Consider the following 23,955-nt stretch of genomic DNA (forward strand, 5'->3'; position numbering starts at 1 on the left):
AAAGGTTGGAAAACTAGCTTTACTTTTAACACAATGCTCAAACGCCTGGCCTATACAATTTAGTGTGAAATTAAGTCCAAAAGGCAAAAAAGAAAGAAACATTCTAAAAATAACAGTTCCATTTGACACCACATGTAAGGTACCTGTTCCAGTCCATGTAAGTCTTTTATATGGACTGGAATGTTCCAAACGAAGGAGCTGGGCGAGCAGTATATCGATCCCACAATATAGTGAACAAACTCTATCTGTAAATGTCAACCAGAAATTGCAATCGGGGGGCGCCTGGGTGGCTCAGTTGGTTAAGCGACTGCCTTCGGCTCAGGTCATGATCCTGGAGTCCCTGGATCGAGTCCCGCATCGGGCTCTCTGCTCAGCAGGGAGTCTGCTTCTCCCTCTGACCCTCCCCCCTCTCATGTGCTCTCTCTCATTCTCTCTCTCTCAAATAAATAAATAAAATCTTTAAAAAAAAAAAAGAAATTGCAATCGGAGCAGGACCATTTGACTTATAAATTCTGAGGTTCACGGATATTTATTTTCATGCCCAAGTGTTAACTGAAATGTGTGTCACCTTTTCCTTAGAAGTCTCCCCATATTTTATTCATTTTCCCTGTTTAAATGAGAATATAAATATAAAATTTAATTTTTATATTCTCTCATTGTGATAACTGTCAGTACTACAAATAAATATCTATTATACAGATACAGAATAATATATATATTTATAAATAAATAAATAAAAATAAATAAATAAAATGGGGGAGGGAGACTGCCCGTGCAGCACATAGTTTGTTCTCTATAGTAACCCAAACCAAGTTTACTGTACCTCTTTCTCAAATCAGTGTTACAGCAATTTCCTTACATAATCAGTATGAATATTCGAGAAAATGCTTTTAGTCAGAATGAAAGAGCATTTGTACCAAAAGCTGAAAGGTCAACCCATGAAAAGTCAAAATGTCTTAAATGTATACGGCATTTCTCCTGTGCAGTTCATAACTTTATAAAGCAGGCTGCGGTGCATCTCAGCACCCATTTCACTGACAGGGAAACAGATACATTACTGTTGATACACAACAGTCCGTGGAGAACAGAACTCCAAGCCAAGGCTTATTTATGGCTATCTTGTGTTCTGTTCCTCAGATATAAAAATTAGGGAAAAAATCGGGGCACCTGGGTGGCTCAGTTGGTTAAGTGTCCAACACTCGATTTCGGCTCAGGTCATGATGTCAGGGTTGTGAGAGAGCCCCACGTCAGGTTCTATGCTCAGCTCTGAGTCTGCTTGAGATTTTCCCTCTCCCTCTGCCCCTCCTTTCTGTTCATGCTCTCTAAATAAATAAAATCTTTAAAAAAAACTAGGAAAACAAATAATTTCAGTTAAAACTGAAAGCAATGTAACTTATAAAAGTTATTTTGCAAATAGCCTTTGCTTATAATTTTCAGTGTAACTGTTAATATAACAAAAGTTTTGAAGGCCACTTTGGAAAAACAGCTTGTTGAAACTGAGTAATTGGGTTAAGCATATTCTTAACAACTGATGTACTGGGGCTCTAATTGTTTTAGAAGCTCTTTGGTTCAAGACTAAGTAGTGTGCTGTCATACCATACACCTTGTACCACATGGGTCTTTTTTTCTGGTGATTTCCGGCAGGAGATACCAACACAAGCCTTTCTGGGACTGGTTAATTAAATTTAACTGCCCAATTTCAGTACAGTTAACTTGCCAACTGTAGCAAAGTTGTTAAGAGAAATAAATTCTTCGAACTTTTACAATTAATTAGTGAAAATTTCATACTACTGATGGAATAAAAAGGAGAGTTCTTGCCTACTTCATAAGCTCTCCCTTCCACTCTCTTTCAAAGTTTTACATTCCATATCCATTGTTTTCCTAATGTCATATCAAGTTTAAATTCTTTCTTTCCTCCTGTAGAATTCCTTATAAGCTGTTCCAAGCAAATTACGAACCTACTTCAAGGTTTCGCTAAACTTCTTTGTCCTAACATTTAAAATACAATAGAAATTTTTATATTTTCTCACATTTTATTGCACAATACAAACTTGATTAAAATGCACTAAAAACCCCCAACATTTTATGTTTAAAGTAACACTAATTTAAAATGTTTGGTAGGAAATAGCATAATTTATTTTATATATTCCAACTTAATATGAAGGTGAACAGTTTATTTCAGAAAATCTAGATATTTTAACTATAGTTTATTACTGAAAAAAATTTTTTGGTCTCTCTTATTTTTGACTTAATTCTTCCTCTTTAGAAGTTCACAGTGTCATAGAAGTAAAAAATAAGATTGACAGAAACCACTCTAAGACCTATGGCTTTATATACATAAAAAATTCAATAATGTTGCCATAACCCCTAATACAATGTGATCCTTATTTATTACTACTATCCAGAATAAACTGTACATATTAAACTGTTCAAGTATATCTAGAGCAGTGCTTATAAAAAGTGAGGTCCCACTGTTTAAATTGATGGGCTTCTCTTTGAAGATCACTTCTAATTTCAACATAATTAGTTCTAACAATTTTTCAATTTTACAATTTATCATACATTTTCAATAGTCTAAAATGCTCAAATGAGCCAAACATTTAATTTACATCGAGCACCAGAGGTTAAAAATGGATCTAACCAAATGTTCTCTTTTATTAGTTACAGTTTGTTATTTATTTCTATACCATTAAATCCAAACTGAAAATGAAGACAACTCGGGCCAAACTTGTTCACCTTGAATAAATAAACAACTCACCCACTTCACGCTTATATACCTAATTGTTTTCCTATAGTGTAGATTCCGGTAACAGCTATACAATAAACTAAGCCCAAGACCAACTTCTTATCTTGGAGGACTAGGCCAGTCGGATAGGATTCTCCAGGTTTGCTTTAAAATTTTCAAGAAACCTGGTAGCCAGTTCATTGTCCACCACTCGGCTGTCACTTGACATCGTGACTGTTATAAGCTGGTGCTGCTGCAACCTGGCATTCCCCTCTTCGTCCTGCTCCAGCTTGAGCACAGGTCGGAATCTCCCAACAGCCAGTATGCAGGCCTGAGGAGGGTTGATCACTGCAGTAAATTCGTCGATGCCAAACATGCCCAAGTTGGAAATACTAGGGGAAAACAAAAAGCTCTGAAGGTGGCATGTCCTCAATCAAAGAACCCTTTCCTGGAAGCATGTTTTTACTCTACTAAAAAATGGTGACACAGAACCCTATACCAAGTTATTCAAAGACCAAAGACAAAGATACCATGTACAATAGTATCAAAAAAACAACACACATATAAATAGTGTATCTAATACAAACATTCATTCAGCATGAACTGGAAGTCCTTGGCAGTGGATTATGACAAGAAAAAGAAATAATTAAATATAAGAAGAAAGAAAAAGAAAAAAAGACAAATAAAACAGTCAATATTCACAGATGAACTGAGTGTACACAGAAAATTTAAGACTCTATAAACTAGTAGGATTCATAATTTAGCTAAGTCACTAGATAAAAATGTCAATATAAAAATCTATTTTATATCTATATACAGGTTGCTGTAGTTAAAAAATGAAATTTTAAAACAATAGCATTTATAGTAGTAGCAAAAACCAAATATTAAGAAATACATCTAATGAAAAAAATGTAAGACCTCTGTATAGAAGATTATAAAACAGAACTGATAGGAACCAAAGAACTGAACAATGGTTTATACCATGTTCACTGCCTGGAAGACTCAATGCTGTAAAGACTGAATCCTCAAACTGATCAAAAGATTTAATGCAATCCCAATCAAAAAGTCCAGCAAGGTTTCTTGATTTTGGCTCAGGTCATGATCTGAGAGTCGTGGGATCTCGAGCCATCCATCTGCGCTCAGTGCGGTGTCTGCTTGAGATTCTCTCTCCCTCTCCCTCTCCCTCTGCCCCTCCCCTCACTCGTGCTCTCTCCCTCCATAAATAAATAAATAAAATCTTAAAAAAAAAAAAAACCCAAAAAACACAAACAACAACAACAAAAAAACTCCAGCAAGGTTCCTATGTATGTGTCTGTATATGGAAAGTGATAAGTTGATTCTAAAATTTATTTGAAAATATAAAGAGCCAGGAAAGACCATCTTGAGGGTGAACAAAATTAGAAGACTTTCCTTACCAGATATCAAAAGTTATTGCTTAGTGGTATCGAGCAAGGGATGGACAAACAGGCCAACTGAAGACAGAACACAGAACAGACCAAACACATACACAGTCACTTTCTCAGTGCTATGGAGTAAGCTTTTCAATAAGTGATGCTGGGTCAATGTTATATCCATAGGGGGAAAAAAAGAATCTTGACCTTTATCTTCATACCACACACAAAATCCAGTTTTAGATGGATTGTGACCTACATGTGAAAAGTTATAAAGCTTCTAGAAAATAGCACAGAAAAATAACATCATGATTCTGGGATAGGCAATAATTCCACATAGAACAAATAGTACCAGCTGTAAAAACAAAAAACAAAAAACAAAAATAGAATTTCATTAAAATTCAGAACTGTGTTCATTAAAAAACACCATGAAGTTCCAAAGGCAAGGAACAGAGTGGGAAAAGATATCTGAAATAATATGTATCCTATAAAGGTCTGGGTATTTGGAAATAAACACCCACATATCATTTTTAAAAATGGACACAAGACGTCAACAGGTACTTTATCTGGTAAGTTACCAGATATTCAAAAGGCTTTGCATTTCCCTGACCACAAAGAGTACCACTACACACTCCAAGAACTGTTACAATTAAAACCTAACATTACTAAGTGTTGGTGAGAATATGAAGCAATGAGAATTCTCATACACTGTTACTAGAAGTATAAATTTGTATAACCATTTTGGAAAATTGTTTGGCAGTATCCATGAACGCTTTTAATTCAGGGATTTCACTTGCAGATCTATACAACAAATATATTCACCATAAGATGCTAATAATATGGTGCCATTATTTGTCATAGCATCAAACTGTAAACAATGACAAATGCCCAACAGTAAAATGGATACTGGCATACTTATACAATATACTATAAAATACTGTATACTGCAATAATAATAAACTGCTTCACATTGCAATGTGGTTAATCTTGCAGACATTAATATTCAGTAAAAGAAGTCAGCACTAAGGAATATAGAAAAAGGTAGCAAAACAAATCTATGGTGATGATTTTCAGAAGAGTGGTTACCTTGGCAAGGGCGATACTTAGGAAGGGGTAAAGGGAAGCTTCTGGGATGCTGGTAATGGTCTATATCTTGCTTTGGTTGGTTACACAGGTTTCTCCACTTTTTGAAACATTCATGCTGTACTCAGTATATTACACCGTGTATAAGTGACACTTAAAAACAGAGCTGATGATAACTAAAGGGTCTAAGTATTAATGTTTTCCTCCAAAGTACCTTAAAATAAGAGATCACAAGTAGAAAAAGTTGAGGTTTATAAATGTATTTATAAATATATATTTTTTTAAAGTTTCAGAACCTGGATGTCATTCTGAAATACCTGAATGGGTTAACTAGCTAACCCTAATGGGTTCCTACTAGCCCTGATACGTTGCTTCGATTAAAAAAATTGTTTCAAAAAATAAATGAAACAGATCGACACAGACTCCTAGGTCTGATACCTGTTTGATGCTACCGATAATTAAGAGTTTAAATATTACCTAAAAGATCCTCCTTGGTATTCTTCAGGTAACAGTTTTCCATCTCTTGCTTTCTTTGATAGAGCCTGGGAAAGAAAAATACAAATACAGCATGACAACCAATACCATGTTACAGCCTGATTTTGTCACTTAAAATATTTGTAGAGAGTACATGCTCATCTCTCATGTGCCTTGATTTGACTTTATTGTCTCTAATACAATTAAAAAATGAACAAGTTAGAGCGCAAATAGTCTAAGAAGCTGAAGATGTAAATCAAAACTATACAAAAATTACTTCCCTTTAAAAATTCTTCAAGTATTAGAATTACCCTGTACGCCATTACTATGCAGAATGTTTCAGTGTTTTCTATAGATACAGTGAAATTTGTCTGTAAGAGTTTTTTCTTGTAAGACACAGAATATTAGAAGAAGCCATTCTTGTCAACCCGGTAGCTTTTAAATAGTTGTCCAATGGCAACAAACCCATAACCAATGTATTAGTTTTCACCTTTCAGTGTTCGCTTCTTTTTTACATATAACATATACATATATATAACTTCAGAGAGTTGTAAAAAAAAAAAAAGTAGAATTCTGTATTTCACTCCCAATATTATAAGCATCTTCTGGGTTGTTAGTCTTTATAAATGGTTTTTTAATGTCTGCTTAACATTCTAAAGACTACATCTGCCACAATTCAGTCGTGTTCCCAGTGTTTTAATTTGGTTCACTGGTTTTTCAATTATTTCATATAAATTTTCAGAAGTGGAATTATAAAGCCCTAGAACATAAACATTTTCTTGGTTCTTGATTTACAGCCGAGGCATTTCCTGAATGAGCTAGTCCAATTTGCACTGCCATGAGAAATAGAAGAATGTAGTAATTTCATATCACTATTGGCAAAACTGATTTCTAAAAACTGACAGAGGGAAAGACAGATGACACTCTGAGAGTGACACTAAGTAGTTAAATTTTCCTTTACTTGCACTTGCAATTAACCACACTTACGTTAATTTTTATTTTTGAATGCTTCAAAAACAAAGGAACAGAGGTAGAGTCATTACATATGAAAAATTAATAATGAACTAATTTATGAGTGGAAGAGAAAAATGAAACTATTGTCATTTGGGGAGATGAAATAAATCTGAGGCTTAATTTTCGGTACTATACAGCTTACATAGGTACAATTACAATCACCGTTGACAACTGTGAAATTTTTTTAAAAAGATTTTTATTTATTTATTTGAGGGAGAGAGAATGAGAGAGAAGGAGAGAGAGAGCATGAGAGGGGGGAGGGTCAGAGGGAGAAGCAGCCTCCCCGCTGAGCAGGGAGCCCGACGCGGGACTCGATCCCAGGACCCTGAGATCATGACCTGAGTCGAAGGCAGTCACTTAATCAACTGAGCCACCCATGCGCCCCGACAACTGTTAAATTTTAAACCAGAGAGGACTTGGGCACCTGGGTGGCTCAGTTGGTTAAGCGTCTGCCTTCAGCTCAGGTCATGATCCCGGGGTCCTGGGATCGAGTCCCGCATCAGGTTCCCTGCTCTGTGGGAAGCCTGCTTCTCCCTCTCCTCCCCACTTGTGCTCTATCTCTGTCTCTCTCTCTCAAATAAATAAATAAAATCTAAAAAGAATTTTTTTAAACCAGAGAGGACTTAATTTTTGAAAAATAAAAACATTCTTTAAAAGTCTAAAAATGATCTCAACATATCACTGTGACTTTCTGAGAGTTGAGAAAACTACATATTTATACCAGTTGGATGTAGTTATTTATAAAACTACTTGGATCCAAAATGAAAACTGAAAAGATGAACTTAGACTTGTGTGGTCCTTGGACTATCAGAAATAGAGAGGACAATCTACAACTGTGTTTTTTCTGCCTTAAGCAATGTGACTGTTCACATGATATAAACAGGCATGTATCATATGAACTTTGAAAGGCATTTCTTTAAAGGCAGATGATCTCAACAATCTTGCTGAGTTACGAGGCTAAAAACAAATAACACACATTCATTTAAAAAACTGGATTGCAAGCCCACATTAAAAAAAAAAAAGGAAAAAAAAACCACCTCTGTAGACCCTAAACACATCAGCAGGATATTTCTACCAATGAACTCTAAAAGCTTGGAATAAGAATAATTCTGAGGACCACTGGTTTTGAAAATTGCTAATTCTCACTGGGATTTCCCAGCAATATAAACTTAAAATCAAAGCACAAGCTACCTGAAGCCTCCAGCTAAAAGGATGAAATATAAGATGACCAGCAAATATTTCTAAAATACGTTACACTTTATTAATTCATTTAAAAAATCTGCGTAAATAGAGGAAAACTTTACCTCTGTCTTTTAAGACTGTTAAAATTAATGAAGAATTAAGAATAACATGGGATCTAAGGCTTATTACTATATTACTTTATATTTAGGGAATACAAACTTGAACTCAGCTGAGGCATGCCTTTAGTACTACACAATGACATCCCTGAGGCTTGTGAGGGTCAAGAAGTAAAAACTTAGTGCAGGTATTCTAACCTGGGTCCACAGATGGAGTTCCAGAGAGCCACAAACTTCTTAAAAAATTAATCTTGGTAAGATTTTTTATTGAAAATTAAAAATATAAATTCACTGAGCATCTATGATCTTCCACGCACTCTTGTAGAATTAGTTATATGGCAAGAACAAGACCCTCAATGTCAGACAGGAGGGAAGAGAGAAGGATCAACAAATAAACAAGGTAACCTCAAAGACTGATCAACTGCATAAAGACAGTAAAACAGGGTAATGTCAGGAAGCTACTTTAGCTATGGAAGGCCTAAGAAAGTGGCATTTGAACTGAGAAATGCCCAGATTTAAATAAATCCTCACTTCTACTGCTTTCTAGATGCATCACCTTGGCAAATTTCCTAAAGGTACTATAACTCTGTTTCCTCAATTTTGAAATGGGGAAATTAAGGTTTCAACTATAATGTGGGGCTAATAGGATTAAATAAAATGCTTAGCCTAATGGTTGGTATATCCTAAGAACAGAGAGTGGAGTGTTCATCATAGACAGCAGGGTGGGAGAGAGAAGCAGGGAGAATGGGAAGCACAGAGTAGCCAGAGCGAAGTAAACTTTAAGGATTGCTGGGAATGAGAGGAAAGCCTCGAGGACCACCAGAGGCCGTGGAACATTCCAAAGGGTTAAGACTGCCCTTCCCATCGCTGAGAGGCTGCTCACACTGCCTCCTTACCACCTCAACGTAGGTTCTTCCAGGATACAAGGAACAGACTACGTATTATCATAGTAGAATTAGTAAATTGATCAAAATCAAAGAAACCTTTCTGGAATGGTTAATTTTAAAAATTTAATATACAAATATTAAAAATAAGAAAAATATATAAAGAATATATATGAAAATTCTAACTCTATAGTTAAATGTAATTTCATTTGAATTTCACAAAAACACTAAAATACACGAATTCTCATTGTTGTTGAAAACATTTGATGAACAAAAGGCATATAACTACCTTAGTAAACCAATCTAATTACTTTGACTTTTGAACCAGTCAAATTAATACCACCACTCAATTAAGAAAAAGTTACATTTTTATCTATAAAAACACACTGCAAATCTTTTCAAAGAGGAGTGAAGACCTAAAAATGTCTATTCCACTAAGGTCACCCTTAATTATATCTAACTGGAAGATTCCAAGGGTGTGCTTTTAAAAGTAGATTAATTTGTGTTCATGTATTTTGGGCAACTTTATCGCATCTGTATATACTGTCAGCTCTCCAAAGAAATCTTATGCTCTACTTTTAATTCCTCCTTATAACTGGTTCATCCACTATACATACAACTGGTCTTTGGTAAATGAAAAAAAAAAGAATCACTTACTTAAATGAACCTAAAATTTTTTAATTCTAACACTCTTATAAGAGCCATGAGACTTCTGTCAAAATGTACCTTTGGAAATTATAGTGGTTGTCAGAGCTGACCTACTGCCTGTGTTCCTGCTGATTCAATGGAATATTTGGGGGAAAATCAGACTCCTCCATATCAGAGCTATAAAAACTGCTTTTAAAGAAACTCAGGAAAAATTCCGTACTTTTGCTTCTGGAATATTAAGTACTTTTAGTGGTCTCAATTCTAGAGAGGAAATGAATAAAATATAACAACTTTGAAGAATAAAACGCTGTGAACAGTGAGGTCTTTCCATTACCACCTGCACAGGAATATGGTTCCAGCTTTAACGTTAAAACCATCGTTAGAGTTGAATTCTAGACTTTGGGAAATAAAGCATTCACCTGTAACTTGAATACAGTTGATCCTCATTTAACTGTATGTTTTTTCCGGAACTCTTGAATGTTACATGTTCTTAAAGTGGGTCATACCTGGATTAAAACTTAAAATCTCCATATAGTGTGACTAGATGATGTCACGACTTTACCAGAAAGTAAATACTAACATTTTGAAAGCACAGTATTTAAGACATACCTTTACAGAGTCAGCAATTTCCTGTATACCCTTAGCCGCAGCATCTTTTATGATTGGTGTAATTAAACCTTTATCTGTTGCCACAGCCACTGAAATGTCAATAAAGGGCAGTTGCTTTGGGCCCTCTCCATCCCAGCTTACATTAACATCTGGCATTTGCTAGGAAACAGAACCAGAAAAAACATGTTACTCTAAAGAAGCAGCTTTATTTTTTTTTTTTTTCAATTTTTTTAAAAAGCAGCTTTAGGCCAAAGTGGCTACAGAAAAATAGCATTATTATGCATTTTTGGAAGTGAGTATAGTAGACAGAAGCAAATAAATGAAGATTTGGTTTGAAACAATGGTTTGGATCTCTGTGTTAAATGTCATTTTCTGTGTTCGGGAAGAATAAACATACCACGCTTCTTGAAGCAAGCTTGAGGAAACGCTGATGTACATGTTTTGATCTCTTTACAATAAATCATGGTTAAAAAAAGGTCTCCCTTTGTTAAACCTGATTGCTAAAAAGCATTTAACATTTGTTATACTTCCTGTCTCATATGCTGACCGAGATGGCCTTGAGGAGAGGAGGGGAGCGGACGGGGTAACGATTCAATCATACTATTCTGGTGGCAACGTAGAAAGCCCAATTTCCTAGTGCAGCCCTGGGAGATCCATCCAACCCTTAATAAGTGACTTCTCTCTTTAAGAAAGATTTCCTAGGCTTCATAAACATATGATAAATGTCTGAGCATGCTTGTATTTAACACACATACAACTACATGGAGGATGAAAAGAGCAGAAGAAATCAGTAAACGCCTGGAGACAGTATGTACGACACTGTTGCCAAATATCATAGAGAAACTGATGGTGAAAAACAGAAATCACAAACAAATTTCTCTTCTCAAAAATTCTTTGCTTTGATTAACAGCCTACCTAACTGTACTTCTGACCACTCCCTGGAGATGCATTCCCCACCATACTCGAGCTTCTCATCGTCCTGCTATGTTCACTCCCACTGCATAGTTTTTTTTGTTTTTGTTTTTTTTTTTAAGAGAGACAGCACGTGCACGAGTGGTGGGGGAGCAGGCAGAGGGAGATGGGGAGAGAGAATCTTAAGTGGGCTCCACACCCAGTGCAGAGCCCAACATGGGGCTCAATCTCACAACCTGAGATCATGACCAGAGCCAAAATCAGGAGTCCGACGCTCAGACGACTGAGCCACCCAGGTGCCCCTCCACTGTACTGCTTCCATCTGCTCTTTGCACTTCTCCATCTCTCAAGGCTCCTTCATTCAAAGTAATCAAAGCTCGTTTATGTCAAAATAATTAACAGTGAAGTCCCAAACCCCCAGAAGATTTTAAATTCTTTATAGAGAACACTAAAGAAAAAGAGGAAAAAAAACCCTCCCAAGTGAGGAATATCTGGCAAATAAATGTAATTACAGAGCTATGTAACAAAAACCCATGGGATGTAGCCTCAGTTGTAGTCAGAGGAAAATTCATACACTTAAACCTTCTTATTCATATTCATAACTATAATAATTATACATTCACATTTCCTAACAAAATATTTTCAACCAAAGTCTAATATAATTCCAATCTAAAGGTAAGGAAATGACAAAAGGAATACATAAGGCAACAATATAAATGGACTGAGAACACCCATATGCAATAATAAAAGCAAGACAGAGTTTAGCATAATGCCAGCATTGAGGATTATAATATTAAAATATTATAAGAAGCAAATTTAAATGACTCTGGGCTACTGAGTTTGGGAATCCAGATGAAATGAGTGATTTTTCTGGGAATACAGGTTTCCAAAATCGATTCAAGAAAAAGCTGAAAATTAAACTGCTCAATAATTATGGGGAAAAATGAGAAAGTTGCCAAGGCTCCCTCCTCAAAACAGAACTAGACTCAGATATTTTTACTGGTGAATTCCTTAAAGCTTCAAGAAATAAAAGCCTTTATAATACTGAAATAAGCACAGAGAAAGGAAAGGGTGGGAAGAATCCAAATTCACTTAAGAAGCCACTGATTTAAAAAAAGAAAGCCTGACAAAACTAGCACAGAATGTAAATTACAATTACTTATGGCTCCTGATACAAAATTATGAAATGAAATGTAATAACCACTAGAAATTCACTTAAGGAGGACAGGAATGATTCATAATTAGAAAATCGCTAATATAATTCAAAATATTATTTGATCAAAAGACAAAAGCCATACAAACACATTATATGAATGGCTAAGAAAATGCATGACTTCTATTACTGTATTGTTCAAGAAATAAAAATAAATTCCTTATAAATATACATTAAATATAGCACCTAACACGCAGTGATCCAGAAAAATAGCCTAGTCATGGAAAGAAAGACAGAACAGAAAATGGTGCAGAGCAAGAAGGCAGGAAGGCTGGGTTTCAGATCCAAATCCAACTCTAGACTCCTACCTCAAACCTGCTCCTCTCCCACCTTCCCCATGTCAGTAAGTGGAAAACTCCACTCCTCCCACTGCTTGGGCCAAAGTCCTGGTTCTTCACCCCACATCTAATCTATCAGCAAATCTTGCTGGCTCTACCTCTGAAATGTATCCCAAATCTCACCTTCACCCCAGCTTCACCGCTAGCTGCCACCTTACCCCAAACCATTGTCCTCGTCCATAGCCTCCCCGGAGAGCGCACTGCTGCCCCCCCCCCCGCCCCCGCTTCCCTGTGGGCTGTTTTCCACAAAGCACCAGAACAGTCTTTTCCTTTTTAAAATTTAAGTAGGATGTCAGTCCTCTCTCAAAACCCTCCAAAGGCTTCCTTCTCCTTCATAATAAAATCCCCAGTCCTTCCATGGTTGCCAAGGCTTCACCGGCTTCGGGGCCCTCGTAACTCCTCTCTCTTTCTTCTGTTTAATCTCATCCGCTACCTTCTTTCCTCCAGAAACAGTATCCCCGGCGCCATATCTGAATGGCAGTGTCCCCTTTCCCCAGCCTCTGTCTGCAGTTCCCTCTGTCTGGTGCACTCTTCTGATAGCTCTGCAGATCACACCCTCTCTTCCAGGCCTTGGCTCAGTTACCACCTTGCCAGAGAGGCCTTCCTTGCCTAACTGTGTGCACCATGACACCCCTCCTATTCTGTAGCAGGGTCTTTCTCTTCCTCCTCAGCACTTTGACTATCTGACAAATATTGGTCTCTCTCAACTAGACTATAATCTCCAGGAGAGCAGAGAACATGTAGGCTTTTGTTCCTACTGTTTCTCTAAATGCCTATAATGTATTCAGCGCATGACAGGGGATCAGTTAGCATTTGCTGAATAAATGGTCTTTATTCTGCTATAATTAGTTGTAAGGCCCACTGATTCTCAGTTTCATCTATAAAACTGAGGGAGTGAGATTAAATGATATAATATTTTTAGCAATAAAATTATACAATTTTTGTGACTTAAAAATGACAGTTCTATTTATCATATGAAAATCCCAAGACATGAGACCACTGTAGAAGCCGAAATGATTTGGGGTCTGCTACGTACTTTAAGGGTAACAGCTGCAGCCTTGATGATAAAATCGTTCACTGATACTTTAATGTCATCTGAAAGAAAACCAAGCATATCAAAATTAGCGCTCATAATGAAACTTTTAACATTGGCCATTATGATTTCAAGCTTGTTCATTAACAAATTATCATAAAAATATTATAGGTTTTTGCTGGTTCACTTAGTAAGAGTCCCCTGATTAGAAAAACTTATATGAGGTTCTGCATAAATAATATTAACCATAAATGTAAAAGATTACTTCTGCACCTTGATTACAATTCTTTTAAATTGCTCAGATATCATACAAGAGAACCTGAAGGGCACATTATAACCATAATTAGAAAGAAAGGAACCAACTCCTATGTCTCTAAAAACACAAATGGTCTATGGTGATTCATTTTTTCCTCTCACCCTTTTCAAATGTCTTTATTCTGCATATGCTTTATAATATATTGATTATACTAGAACAGTGGTAACATAAAGTCATTTTAAAGATATCTGTATCTATCTACGTATCTACCTTTATCTAGAGAGAGCAATTTTTTACAAATGGAGTGTGCACCAAAAAAATTTACGACCACCGAGCTGCTTTGTCACTTAATGAAACAGGATACAGCAAAGCCAAAAATGAAGCAATGTTGGCACAGGCTCTAGTGCAATGAACAAAATGAGGTTTTCTGTCTAGTTTTATGGTGATTCCATTTGAATCAATTTCCTTCCAGTATACATAATGATTTCAAGATAAAGCCAAGGTCCCCTCCCTTCCCACCGAGCTGATCATAATGAAAGCACTTGATTTACACTTTTGCTTTTCCCGGTGGGTAGGAAAGTGTTGAAAAATGTAAACTACACTTGATTCTCTATTGCAAAAGCTTCAAGAAAAAAAATTTAAGATCAAGATCTAGTCAACGGTATGTGGCAAGATACACAAAGCCTGTTACTATAGTATCATGGAATTTTACATGAACGATAGCTCATTCCAAAGGCACGCTGGGGATTTCAGAAAGACATTAGATGAATTACCATAAATCCAAATACTGCCAAACTGTCATAGTAACCACCACCTGCTCATCCAATCCCTAGTTCTTTTAATCCAGATTTCCAGATATAAATATTTTTGTTTGCTTGTTTAAAACCCCTTTAGGAGTAGAAATAGAAGTGGATTTCCAGTGCTTACAGAATTTTAATGATAATCACATACAAAAGATATGGTCTGCATAAATTCAAGTATGTGGACATATTTGATGAACCCATTATGCTTACCTTTCATGGCTCCCTCAACCTCCTTCGCACTTTATCTAGCATCTATAGGTAGCCACAGTGAAAACTTCCCACACCACCCACCAGCTGATGATTCCCTATCTACTGCCGGAGTCCACAGTGCTCACCTAAATTCTCTGCCCTCATCATATCCAACATTTTGTACTCTGGAGCTGATCACTTTCTTCATCATGAAACATTTCTTCTTACTGGCTTCTATGTCACTGTACTCTCCTGTGTTTTCTTCCACTCTTTACCACTCACTCATTTTCCATCCCTTCCTCTTAATGGTGGCATCTTCCCAGGCAAGAACTTTCTGTTCCAGGGTTTTGATACCATTCATATGGTGATGATTCCTTCAAATGCTACCTCTTATCCTGATGCATCAGGAGTTTCAGACTTATATGTCCAATTTCTCACATGACATTTCTAACAGGCATTGAAAATCAAAAAAGTACAAGGGAGATTTTTTTTTCAAGATCTTTTATTTTTAACTCTTTATTATGGAAATTTTCAAATATATAGTAAGGAGACTGTTGGTGACACTGAGAAGAATAGGAAATAGTTTCTGAGGGAATATTAAATATTTTCATTTGCATATCATTACAAAACAGTGTAAACATGCTTACAGAATGTTATATAACTATATAAGAAAGAGGACTGAAGATAAATAATGTGGGCTCTTTGGAGACCCCCTAGAAACTTCCTAGTTGCAAGGACATACAAAACTTGGATGATGAAGAGATACTAAACTAATTCATCTCTCCACTGAAAAAGTACTCTCTTCTGCCTCATGAAAGGAAGAAAGCAGGAAAATTATTCCCCTAATGATCTCTGTATCATGACTACGCAAGTACACTTAAAACCTATTAAGGGGAGCTTCCAGGATTAACTTTTTGAATATTGTTAATTTTCTCTGAAGTAAGCTTTCCATTTATTTCCTTGAAATTTTAAAAGCTGTCAGGTTGTCTTCATATGAATTCTTCAAAGTCTGTATTTAAACTGAAATACCAGTCCTGCTGTCTCTTAAGATGTAGAAAGCCACAAGAGAATGTTTTTCCCACCCTAATAGGGTAGGGGAAAAAGCAGGAGAAGTTACAAAATTGTAACTTCTCTTGAGTCTGTTAGGGAGTCGAGGTTACAAGGCAAACAAGTGAATTGAATGTCAAGGGTAAGGAATCCCCTCTGAAGAAGGACAAACACATGAAATGATTAACCACTGTCAGAGTATGGGAAAATATGGGACAAAGTACGGGACAATGCACATGAACAGATGGGGATATCAGCAGAGAGATGGAAACTCTAAAAACATTCCAATGGAGAGTTAGGGGAAAAAAACATGCAATCAAAGATAAATAATTTTTCGTTAAGCTTCACAGACTAAACATAGCTGAGAAGAGAGTCAGTGACATTGAAGCTAGATCAACAAAATTATCCAAACAGAAACACAAAGAGAAAAAAAAAGGATGAACAAAAAAAGAATAGGGGATCTAAGAGCTTTGGACAATTCAAACAGCTGAACATTTATAATCAGAGTTCCAAAAATAAAACACATGGAGCAGAAAATATAGTGAAAACTAATGGCTAGGAGCTTTCCAAAATCAATGAAAGACAACAAACCACAAATCCAAGAAGCTGAGAGAAACCCAAACAGGATAAACACAGTTTGTTTGTTTATGAGAGAGAGAGCATGTGCAAGCAAGTGCACAAGCCAGGGGGTAAGGGCAGAGGGAGAGAAAATCCCAAGCAGGTTCCATGCTCAGCACAGAGCTGGATATGGGGCTTGATCTCATGACACTGAGATCATGACCTGAGCTGAAATCATGAGTCACATGCTCAACCTACTGAGCCATCCAGGTGCCCCTCATTTTTAAAATTCTTTAAAACACAGTTGATTTGCTAAAGCAAAAAAAACATCAAATATATATGCTGGGGCTTACACCATAGGTAGAAATAAAACATGACAACAACAGCACAAAGGATAGAAGGGGGAAAATGTAATATATTGTTGTAAAGTTCTTACATTACACATGAAGGGATGTGATAAAAATTTGAAGGTAGACTGTGATGAGTTAAAGAATTATATTGTAAACCTTAAGGAAACCACCACAAAAGAGAAAGGTAAAATAGAAATAAAATGGAATCAAAACTTAAAAAGTAACCAATCCAAAAAAAGGCAAGGAAACAGGGAAAAAAAAAAAAAGGAAGAAGAGATGGGACAAATAAAAACAAAGGACAAAATGGTACAAAGGAAAATAGTACAAGGCAAAAAGAAAGGACAAAATTATGAAATGTGAATGGTCTAAATACTTAAAAGACAGTATAGGATTAGACAAAAACAAAGAAAAATTATATGCTGTCTGCAAGAAGTCAGTTTAAATATAAAGAGACAGATAAGTTAGCAGTAAAAAAAATATAAAAAGATATAAAAACATTAATCAAAGAAAGTTGGACTAACTGTATCAATATCAGATAAGGAAGGCTTTGGGGTAAGAAAGATTACACCAGGAGTGGACAGGGACATTCCATGATACATCTATTCATCAGGAACACATTTTCAAAACCCTAAATGTGTTATGTGCCTAATTACAGATCTTCAAAATGATGTAAAAACTGACAGAACTCAAAGGGGAAATAGACGAATCCATAATTATAATTGGGAGTTTCAACACTCTTCTTCCAAGAATTGATAGCACACAGGAAACCAGTAAGGATATAAAAGACATGAACACTACTACCAGCCAACCTCACCTGACATTTAAAGAACACTCCTCAAAAGTAGAATACACAGGGCACCTGGGTGGCTCAGTTGGTTAAGCGACTGCCTTCAGCTCAGGTCATGATCCTGGAGTCCCTGGATCGAGTCCCGCATCGGGCTCCCTGCTTGGCAGGGAGTCTGCTTCTCCCTCTGACCCTCCCGACCCTCCCCCCTCTCATGCTCTCTCTCTGTCTCTCTCTCTCAAATAAATAAATACAATCTTTAAAAAAAAAAAAAGTAGAATACACATTCTTTTCAGGGGCTATCTGGGTGGCTCAGTCGGTTAAGCATCGACTCAATTTCAGCTCAGGTCATGATCTCAGGGTTGTGATTTCGAGCTCCACGTTGGGCTTTGCACTCAGTGCAGAGTTTGCTTGAGATTCTTTCTTTCTCTTTCTCCCTCTCACCTCTGCCCCTCCCCCTGCTTGTGGGCTCTCTCTCTCAAAATAAATAAATAAAATCTTAAAAAAAAAGTAGAGGGGTGCCTGGGTGGCTCAGTAAGTTAAACATCTGCCTTTGGTGCAGGTCATGATCTCAGGACCCTGCTCAGCAGGAAGCCTGCTTCTTCCTCTTCTTCTGCCCCTCCCCCTGACTCATGTTCTCTCCTGCTTGCTCTGCTTTCTCTCTCTCAAATAAATAAATAATCTTAAAAAAAAAAAAAAAGTAGAACACACATTCTTCTCAAATACACATGAAACATTCATCAAGATAGACCATATTATGACTATAAAATTTCAAAAAATTTAAAAATATTTCAATCATACAAAGAATGTTCTCTAAGCACAATGGAGCTAAGGAAGAAATCATAAAAGAAAGGCTGAAAAGTCCCCAAATATTTGGAAATTATACTTACATTCGAAATAATTCATGGATCAAAAAAGATATCACAAGGAAAAACAGAAAACATCTTGAATTGAATGTAAAGAAAAATAAAACACATCAAATTTTGTGGAATTCATCTAAAGCACTGCCAAAAGGGACCTTAAAAGCCTTATATGCTTATGTTAGGAATAAGGTTTATTATATTATATTGATCTCAGCTTTCACCTTAAGAAACTAGAAAACAAAAGAGCAAATTAAACTGAAAGCAAACAGAAAAAAAGAATAAAGGTTAAGAGCAGAAATCAATGAAAAGAAAATTATAAAAATGGAGAAAGTTAATGAAATCAAACATGGCTTATTTGAAGAGATCAATAAAACTGATAAATCTCCAGCCAGCTTGATCAAGAAAGTAAGAAGCCACAAATTACTAATACTGAAAATGAGGATATCACTTCAGATTACATAGATGTTAGGAGTATAATAAGGTAACATTATGAACAGCTTTATGCCAATACGATAGACCCCCTTATTCAGTTCTGCTTTCCAGTTTCAGCCACCTGTGGTCAAAAGCGCAGAAGCAGATGATCCTCCTGACTTATTGTCAGATGGCCACGAGTAGCCTAATGCTATGTCACAATGCCTATGTCATTTACCTCATGTCATCTCATCATGTGGGCATGTTATCTCAGCATCACAAGAACGGTGAGTACTGTACAATATTTAGAGACAGAGAGACCACATTCACCTAACTTTGATTACAGCATATCATTATAATTGTTCTATTTTATTATTATTGTTAATCTCTCACTGTGTCTAATTTTTAAATTAAAGTTTATCATAAGTATGTATGCATAGGAGAAAACATAGTATATATAGGATTTTGTACCATCAGGGGTTGCAGGCATCCACTGGGGGTCCTGGAATGTATTCCTGCAGATGAGGGGGGACTACTGTAAATTTCATTACTTAGATAACATAAACAAATTCCTTGAAAGACAAAAACTACTAAAGCTCATTCAAGAACAAACAGAGAACTTATACTTACTTTTAAAAATTGAATTCATAGTTAAAAATCTCCCCACAAAGAAAATCACAGGCCTGGATAGCTTCAATGGTGAATTCTACCAAACAATTAGAAAGGAAATAAACTAATTCTACCCAAACTCTTTAAGAAAATAAAGGAGAAGGAAACATTTCCAACTCATTCTGTGAGATCTGGTAACAAACACAGAAAAAAGTATCTTCAAAAAAAGGTAAACTACAGGGTATAATGATTCTTAGCAAATTTACTTTATTTATTTTTTTGAGATTTTTATTTATCTGACAGAGGGAGAGAGAGGGAACACAAGCAGGGGGAGTGGGAGAGGGAGAAGCAGGCTTCCCGCTGAGCAGGGAGCCCGATGTGGGGCTCGACCCCAGAACCCTGGGATCATGACCTGAGCTGAAGGCAGACACTTAACCGACTGAGCCACCTGGGCGCCCCAATTCTTAGCAAAATTTTAGAAAATGAGATCAATAAATAGATGAGAAAAATAATGATTAATGAGTTTTATATGGGGAATACAAGGTTAATTCAACATCTGGAAATCAACCAATATAACTGACCAAAATAACAGAGTGAAAAAGGAAAGATTATCTCAAAAGATGCACAAAAGCATATGATAAAATTCAACATCCATTTATGCTTAAAACTCTCAGCAAATTAGGAATATAAATTTCCTCAACCTAAAATAAGGAATCTACAAAAAACCTACAGCTGATGTTAAAGATGGAATGTTTTTCCTAAGATCAAGAACAAGGCAAAAGTCCGCTTTCACCACGACATTCATTACTGTACCAGAGGTCTTAGCCAGCACAACAAAGCATGAGAATGAAATAAAAACCACACAGACTGGAAAGAAAGAAAGAAAACATCCGTTCATGCTAAAAATTCGTTATGTCTCCCAGCAACCTTAGTTTTAACTGATTGCTGGGAGGTACACTGCAAATTTCATAACCTGAAAGTTCACTTTGAAGAATAAATACAAAATTAAAATTTGTATAAAGCAGAGAAATATCTAAGATATACATAACAACTAAAACATTAAGTTTGGGATTTTGTACTTTCTAGAATGTTAATAAGGACTGCTTTATTCAGGTATCGTACCAAAAAGCATGATTTACTCAGTACTAGGGAACCAGTTTGTTTCTTACAGGAAAAGTGAGCCAATTCTTTTCTCTAGCACTAAAATACATCCAGATGATGAAACTGAAATAAAAAGCTATACAGTGTGCCTTTACAAGTAAAGGATTTCATGACAGTTATCATGTGTATTGTATTAAGTAAATTTAACTTTACTAACCTCTGACCAGACTTTGTCTAGCTTTTAAAACAGCTCCAAGGTCACAGTCAGCAGTAGCATATGCATGTGGTACAGTACTCTTAGATTCAGTTAACCTCTTGGCAATAACTCTTCGAATATTGCTAGCAGGGATCTCAGTGAATGTGCCCTGTAAAGAAATTGCAATTTGTCCATTAAGCCATAAATATGGAAGTGGAAAAAACAAACTCCATAGCTAAAATCTAGTCTCAGTGATTTAGCTTTTGGTAATAATTAAAGATTAATATAGGAAAAGTACTAGTAAAAATTCTTAGTATACGGAGGAATATAAGAAATCCAAAGAGTTTTAACTTTATAGTACATGATTGTAGAAAATAGTAAAATTCATGTTTTAGTTATAAATGGGTTGTCTTATGTTACTATGTTTAAGATGATCAAAAAGAAATCTTCCAAGTCATGAATAATTCTCCTGTGTGTGTGTATGTGTGTGAAACAGAGACAGAGAGACAGACACACACACATACCACCTGTAAGCAGCTTCTATTACAAATATCACTTCTTAATAAAACTCAAAGCATACAATAATTCAACAAACCAACAACAGACAATTCTTACTTATAAATGGCATGCAGTAGAAAAAGACAATTCAATATATTTATAGGATAATCTGCCAAACTATTTCTATTTTGGTTTGTTAATTTAAAAAAGAAATCACATGAGTACCCTATTTCCTAAAACTTCACAATATAAAGTATAGGTGAGATAATAAAATCTTCCTGTAACTCTACTGTAGCTTTTCCACTCTGTTCCTTGAACCTTTAACAAAAGCAGGATGGACCTTAAACTACATGTGATTCCTTCGTTGTCCTTCGCTCCATTCTGGGACCAGATCACAATCACTTCAGAATAATAACTAAGCAGCTAAAAATACACGTGATTTCTTAGGAAACTAAACATTTTATTTTGGCAGAGTACTTGTTCAAATAGAATAAATACTCACTATATACCATTAAAATTTCAAAGTCAGGTTTATCTTCTTAATTTGAATAACCTACTTCTTAAAAATGTAAGATTTGATTACAAATAAATGTTTTGTATGTGCAGTCATGAATCATGAATTTACACTAAAAAATTTTGTTTCCCATGAAATTTATACTGTTTGCAACTATTTTAAAATATACTGAAATATATCTCTCCATGAGAAAGAGCAGGATAGGTTTGTGTGCTTAGTTTCTAAGTGCCCATTGAGTTTTACATGAACCTGATTATCCTGCATTTCTTCTGATTGGAAGCAAATGACATGAAAGATACTGGGAGAAGGAGGTAAAAAGAGGCAAAAATGGAATATTTTGACAACAAAAAAGGGGCTGTTACACTGCCTGCATCTGAGAAAGAATGTCTAGCAGTGCAGTCTCTGTAGTTCTTCATAGTGAGACTATCCATTCCCTCAGTCAAAATCAAACAGCCACAGAAGAGGGCTAGTGGCAGCTACCAGTTAATAGTACCACACCCAAGAAAAGCTACATGAAAAGTACCGTAATTACAGAGCATACACATACAGCACTGAATTTGGAAGTTAGCACCATACAAACAAATCGGGTTTACGCTAGGAGTCTGCAAAACAAAGCATTTGGAGTATTTCCTCTTTATCACTTTCAGCTACTACTAAAATGGACTGGTAGAATCACTTGTAAATGAGACAGTAATGGTTCTTGTTTTCTTTCTGACTGAAATCTGAAAAAAAAACCCAAATCTACTCAAATGATATTACCGCTACATTAGGTTGTCCAGGAGTTGATAGCGGTGGGATCATCGGCCGTGGATAAGGTGGCGTAGGTATGGCCTGTGTGGGCAGAGGCACTGTGGGAGTGGCTGGAGGGGCTGGGGTGGGTTTGGATTCGGTAATCTTGCCCGTTTCTTTCAACTGGAACAGTTTGAGAGCATCCCTGAAGATTACAGATAGAGAACCATGATTAGCAACAAGGAACAGAATGTTCAGAAAGCAGAGATGAGGTGTGGGGGGAAGGTACTGAACTAGAGAGATGTTAAGGCTAAAATAATGCAAAATGAATGATTTGAGTTAAGCAAGCAAATCTTATCTGGTCTGCTGATTCACATTATTCACCCACTACAATACTTGGACATTTTCAAAAACTAAACAATTCAAATTTATCAAAGTATTGGGTGTAGGTATCTTTAAAAAAGAAATTAGTCTTTTTTTGAGGGGGGTATCATCTGATAGATGAACAATTCATAAATTAAACCATAGTCTTATTTTTTATACTTGTCAATTTTCACATGGCATTCAGAAAATGTCAAGTTCGTTACAACTTTCATTAGGATATTTACTAAATCATTGGATTTTCTAGTGCAAATTACCCTTTTTACAGCCAGGAAATCACACCATTTTATATTGCTCAATATGTTGTCAGCACCATCCAATGAAATAAACCTAACCCACAGCATCATTCAGAATGAAAGATAACTAAACTAGTAATAGACTTAACTTGCATTAAAGGTATCTTTGGTTTTTAAAAGGATTTAATTAGATTACTACATATATCAAGCTTTCAATCTATGCTAAGTTATAGTGGGTATGAAGTAATACAATCTCTTAAACAAAATGGCTTTTGCAAAAATTATAATATCTGACAATTCAAAAGAACCCTTTCCAAAAACAAATTTTACATTTTAAAAAATGTTTTCTTTTTTGTTCCCCCATTGTGCCATTTTATTTGCACATATGTATTACATCCCTAGAAAAAGAATCCCAGGATTTTCCCTCCTGTGTATTTTCGTCTTGCTTCTTCACGGTCCATGATGCCAGCTGAGGCTGTCAGTACAATGAAACCAAACTGGCAGGATGGGAGCAGATTATTCTGCCATTTTTTTAGATCTTTCAATTATACATCAAATCTGGGGCTGATTACTCCACACTTGTTTAACCTGCCCATAAGGTTCACAGCAATTTTCCCCGCTCTGTGATCATCAATGATTTCAAATTCGCCAATGTAACCATGCTTCATCATTACAGTGAGAAACCGGACGATGACTTTGGAGCACGGCCTAATAAGAACCTGGCATTTGCCTCTCTTTTCAGCATTGTTAATGCTCTTGAGAGCATCTGCCAGGACATTCATGCGCACCATTACCGTGGCACAGAAAG

General features: G+C 36.0%; 1 protein-coding gene and 1 pseudogene across 1 annotated transcript in view; both read right to left on the minus strand.

Annotated features, from left to right (window-relative positions):
• Positions 1-2,113: 2,113 nt before the first annotated feature.
• Positions 2,114-23,955, minus strand: part of PDHX (pyruvate dehydrogenase complex component X) — a 67,927-nt gene continuing 46,085 nt past the window's right edge. Inside the window, exons 6-11 of the mRNA XM_006733049.3 lie at positions 22,561-22,735; positions 20,811-20,958; positions 13,626-13,684; positions 10,127-10,285; positions 5,677-5,741; positions 2,114-3,117 (exon numbers count right to left, since the gene is read on the minus strand). Of these exons, the coding sequence (XP_006733112.3) occupies positions 2,859-3,117; positions 5,677-5,741; positions 10,127-10,285; positions 13,626-13,684; positions 20,811-20,958; positions 22,561-22,735 (865 nt within the window). The 3' untranslated portion in view covers positions 2,114-2,858. The remainder of the gene's footprint in view (positions 3,118-5,676; positions 5,742-10,126; positions 10,286-13,625; positions 13,685-20,810; positions 20,959-22,560; positions 22,736-23,955) is intronic.
• On the minus strand, positions 22,742-23,938 carry LOC115940865 (small ribosomal subunit protein uS8 pseudogene; annotated as a pseudogene).

The sequence above is a fragment of the Leptonychotes weddellii genome, chromosome 11 (genome assembly GCF_054177405.1).
Source record: "Leptonychotes weddellii isolate Sample4059 chromosome 11, ASM5417740v2, whole genome shotgun sequence".
Taxonomy (NCBI): domain Eukaryota; kingdom Metazoa; phylum Chordata; class Mammalia; order Carnivora; family Phocidae; genus Leptonychotes; species Leptonychotes weddellii.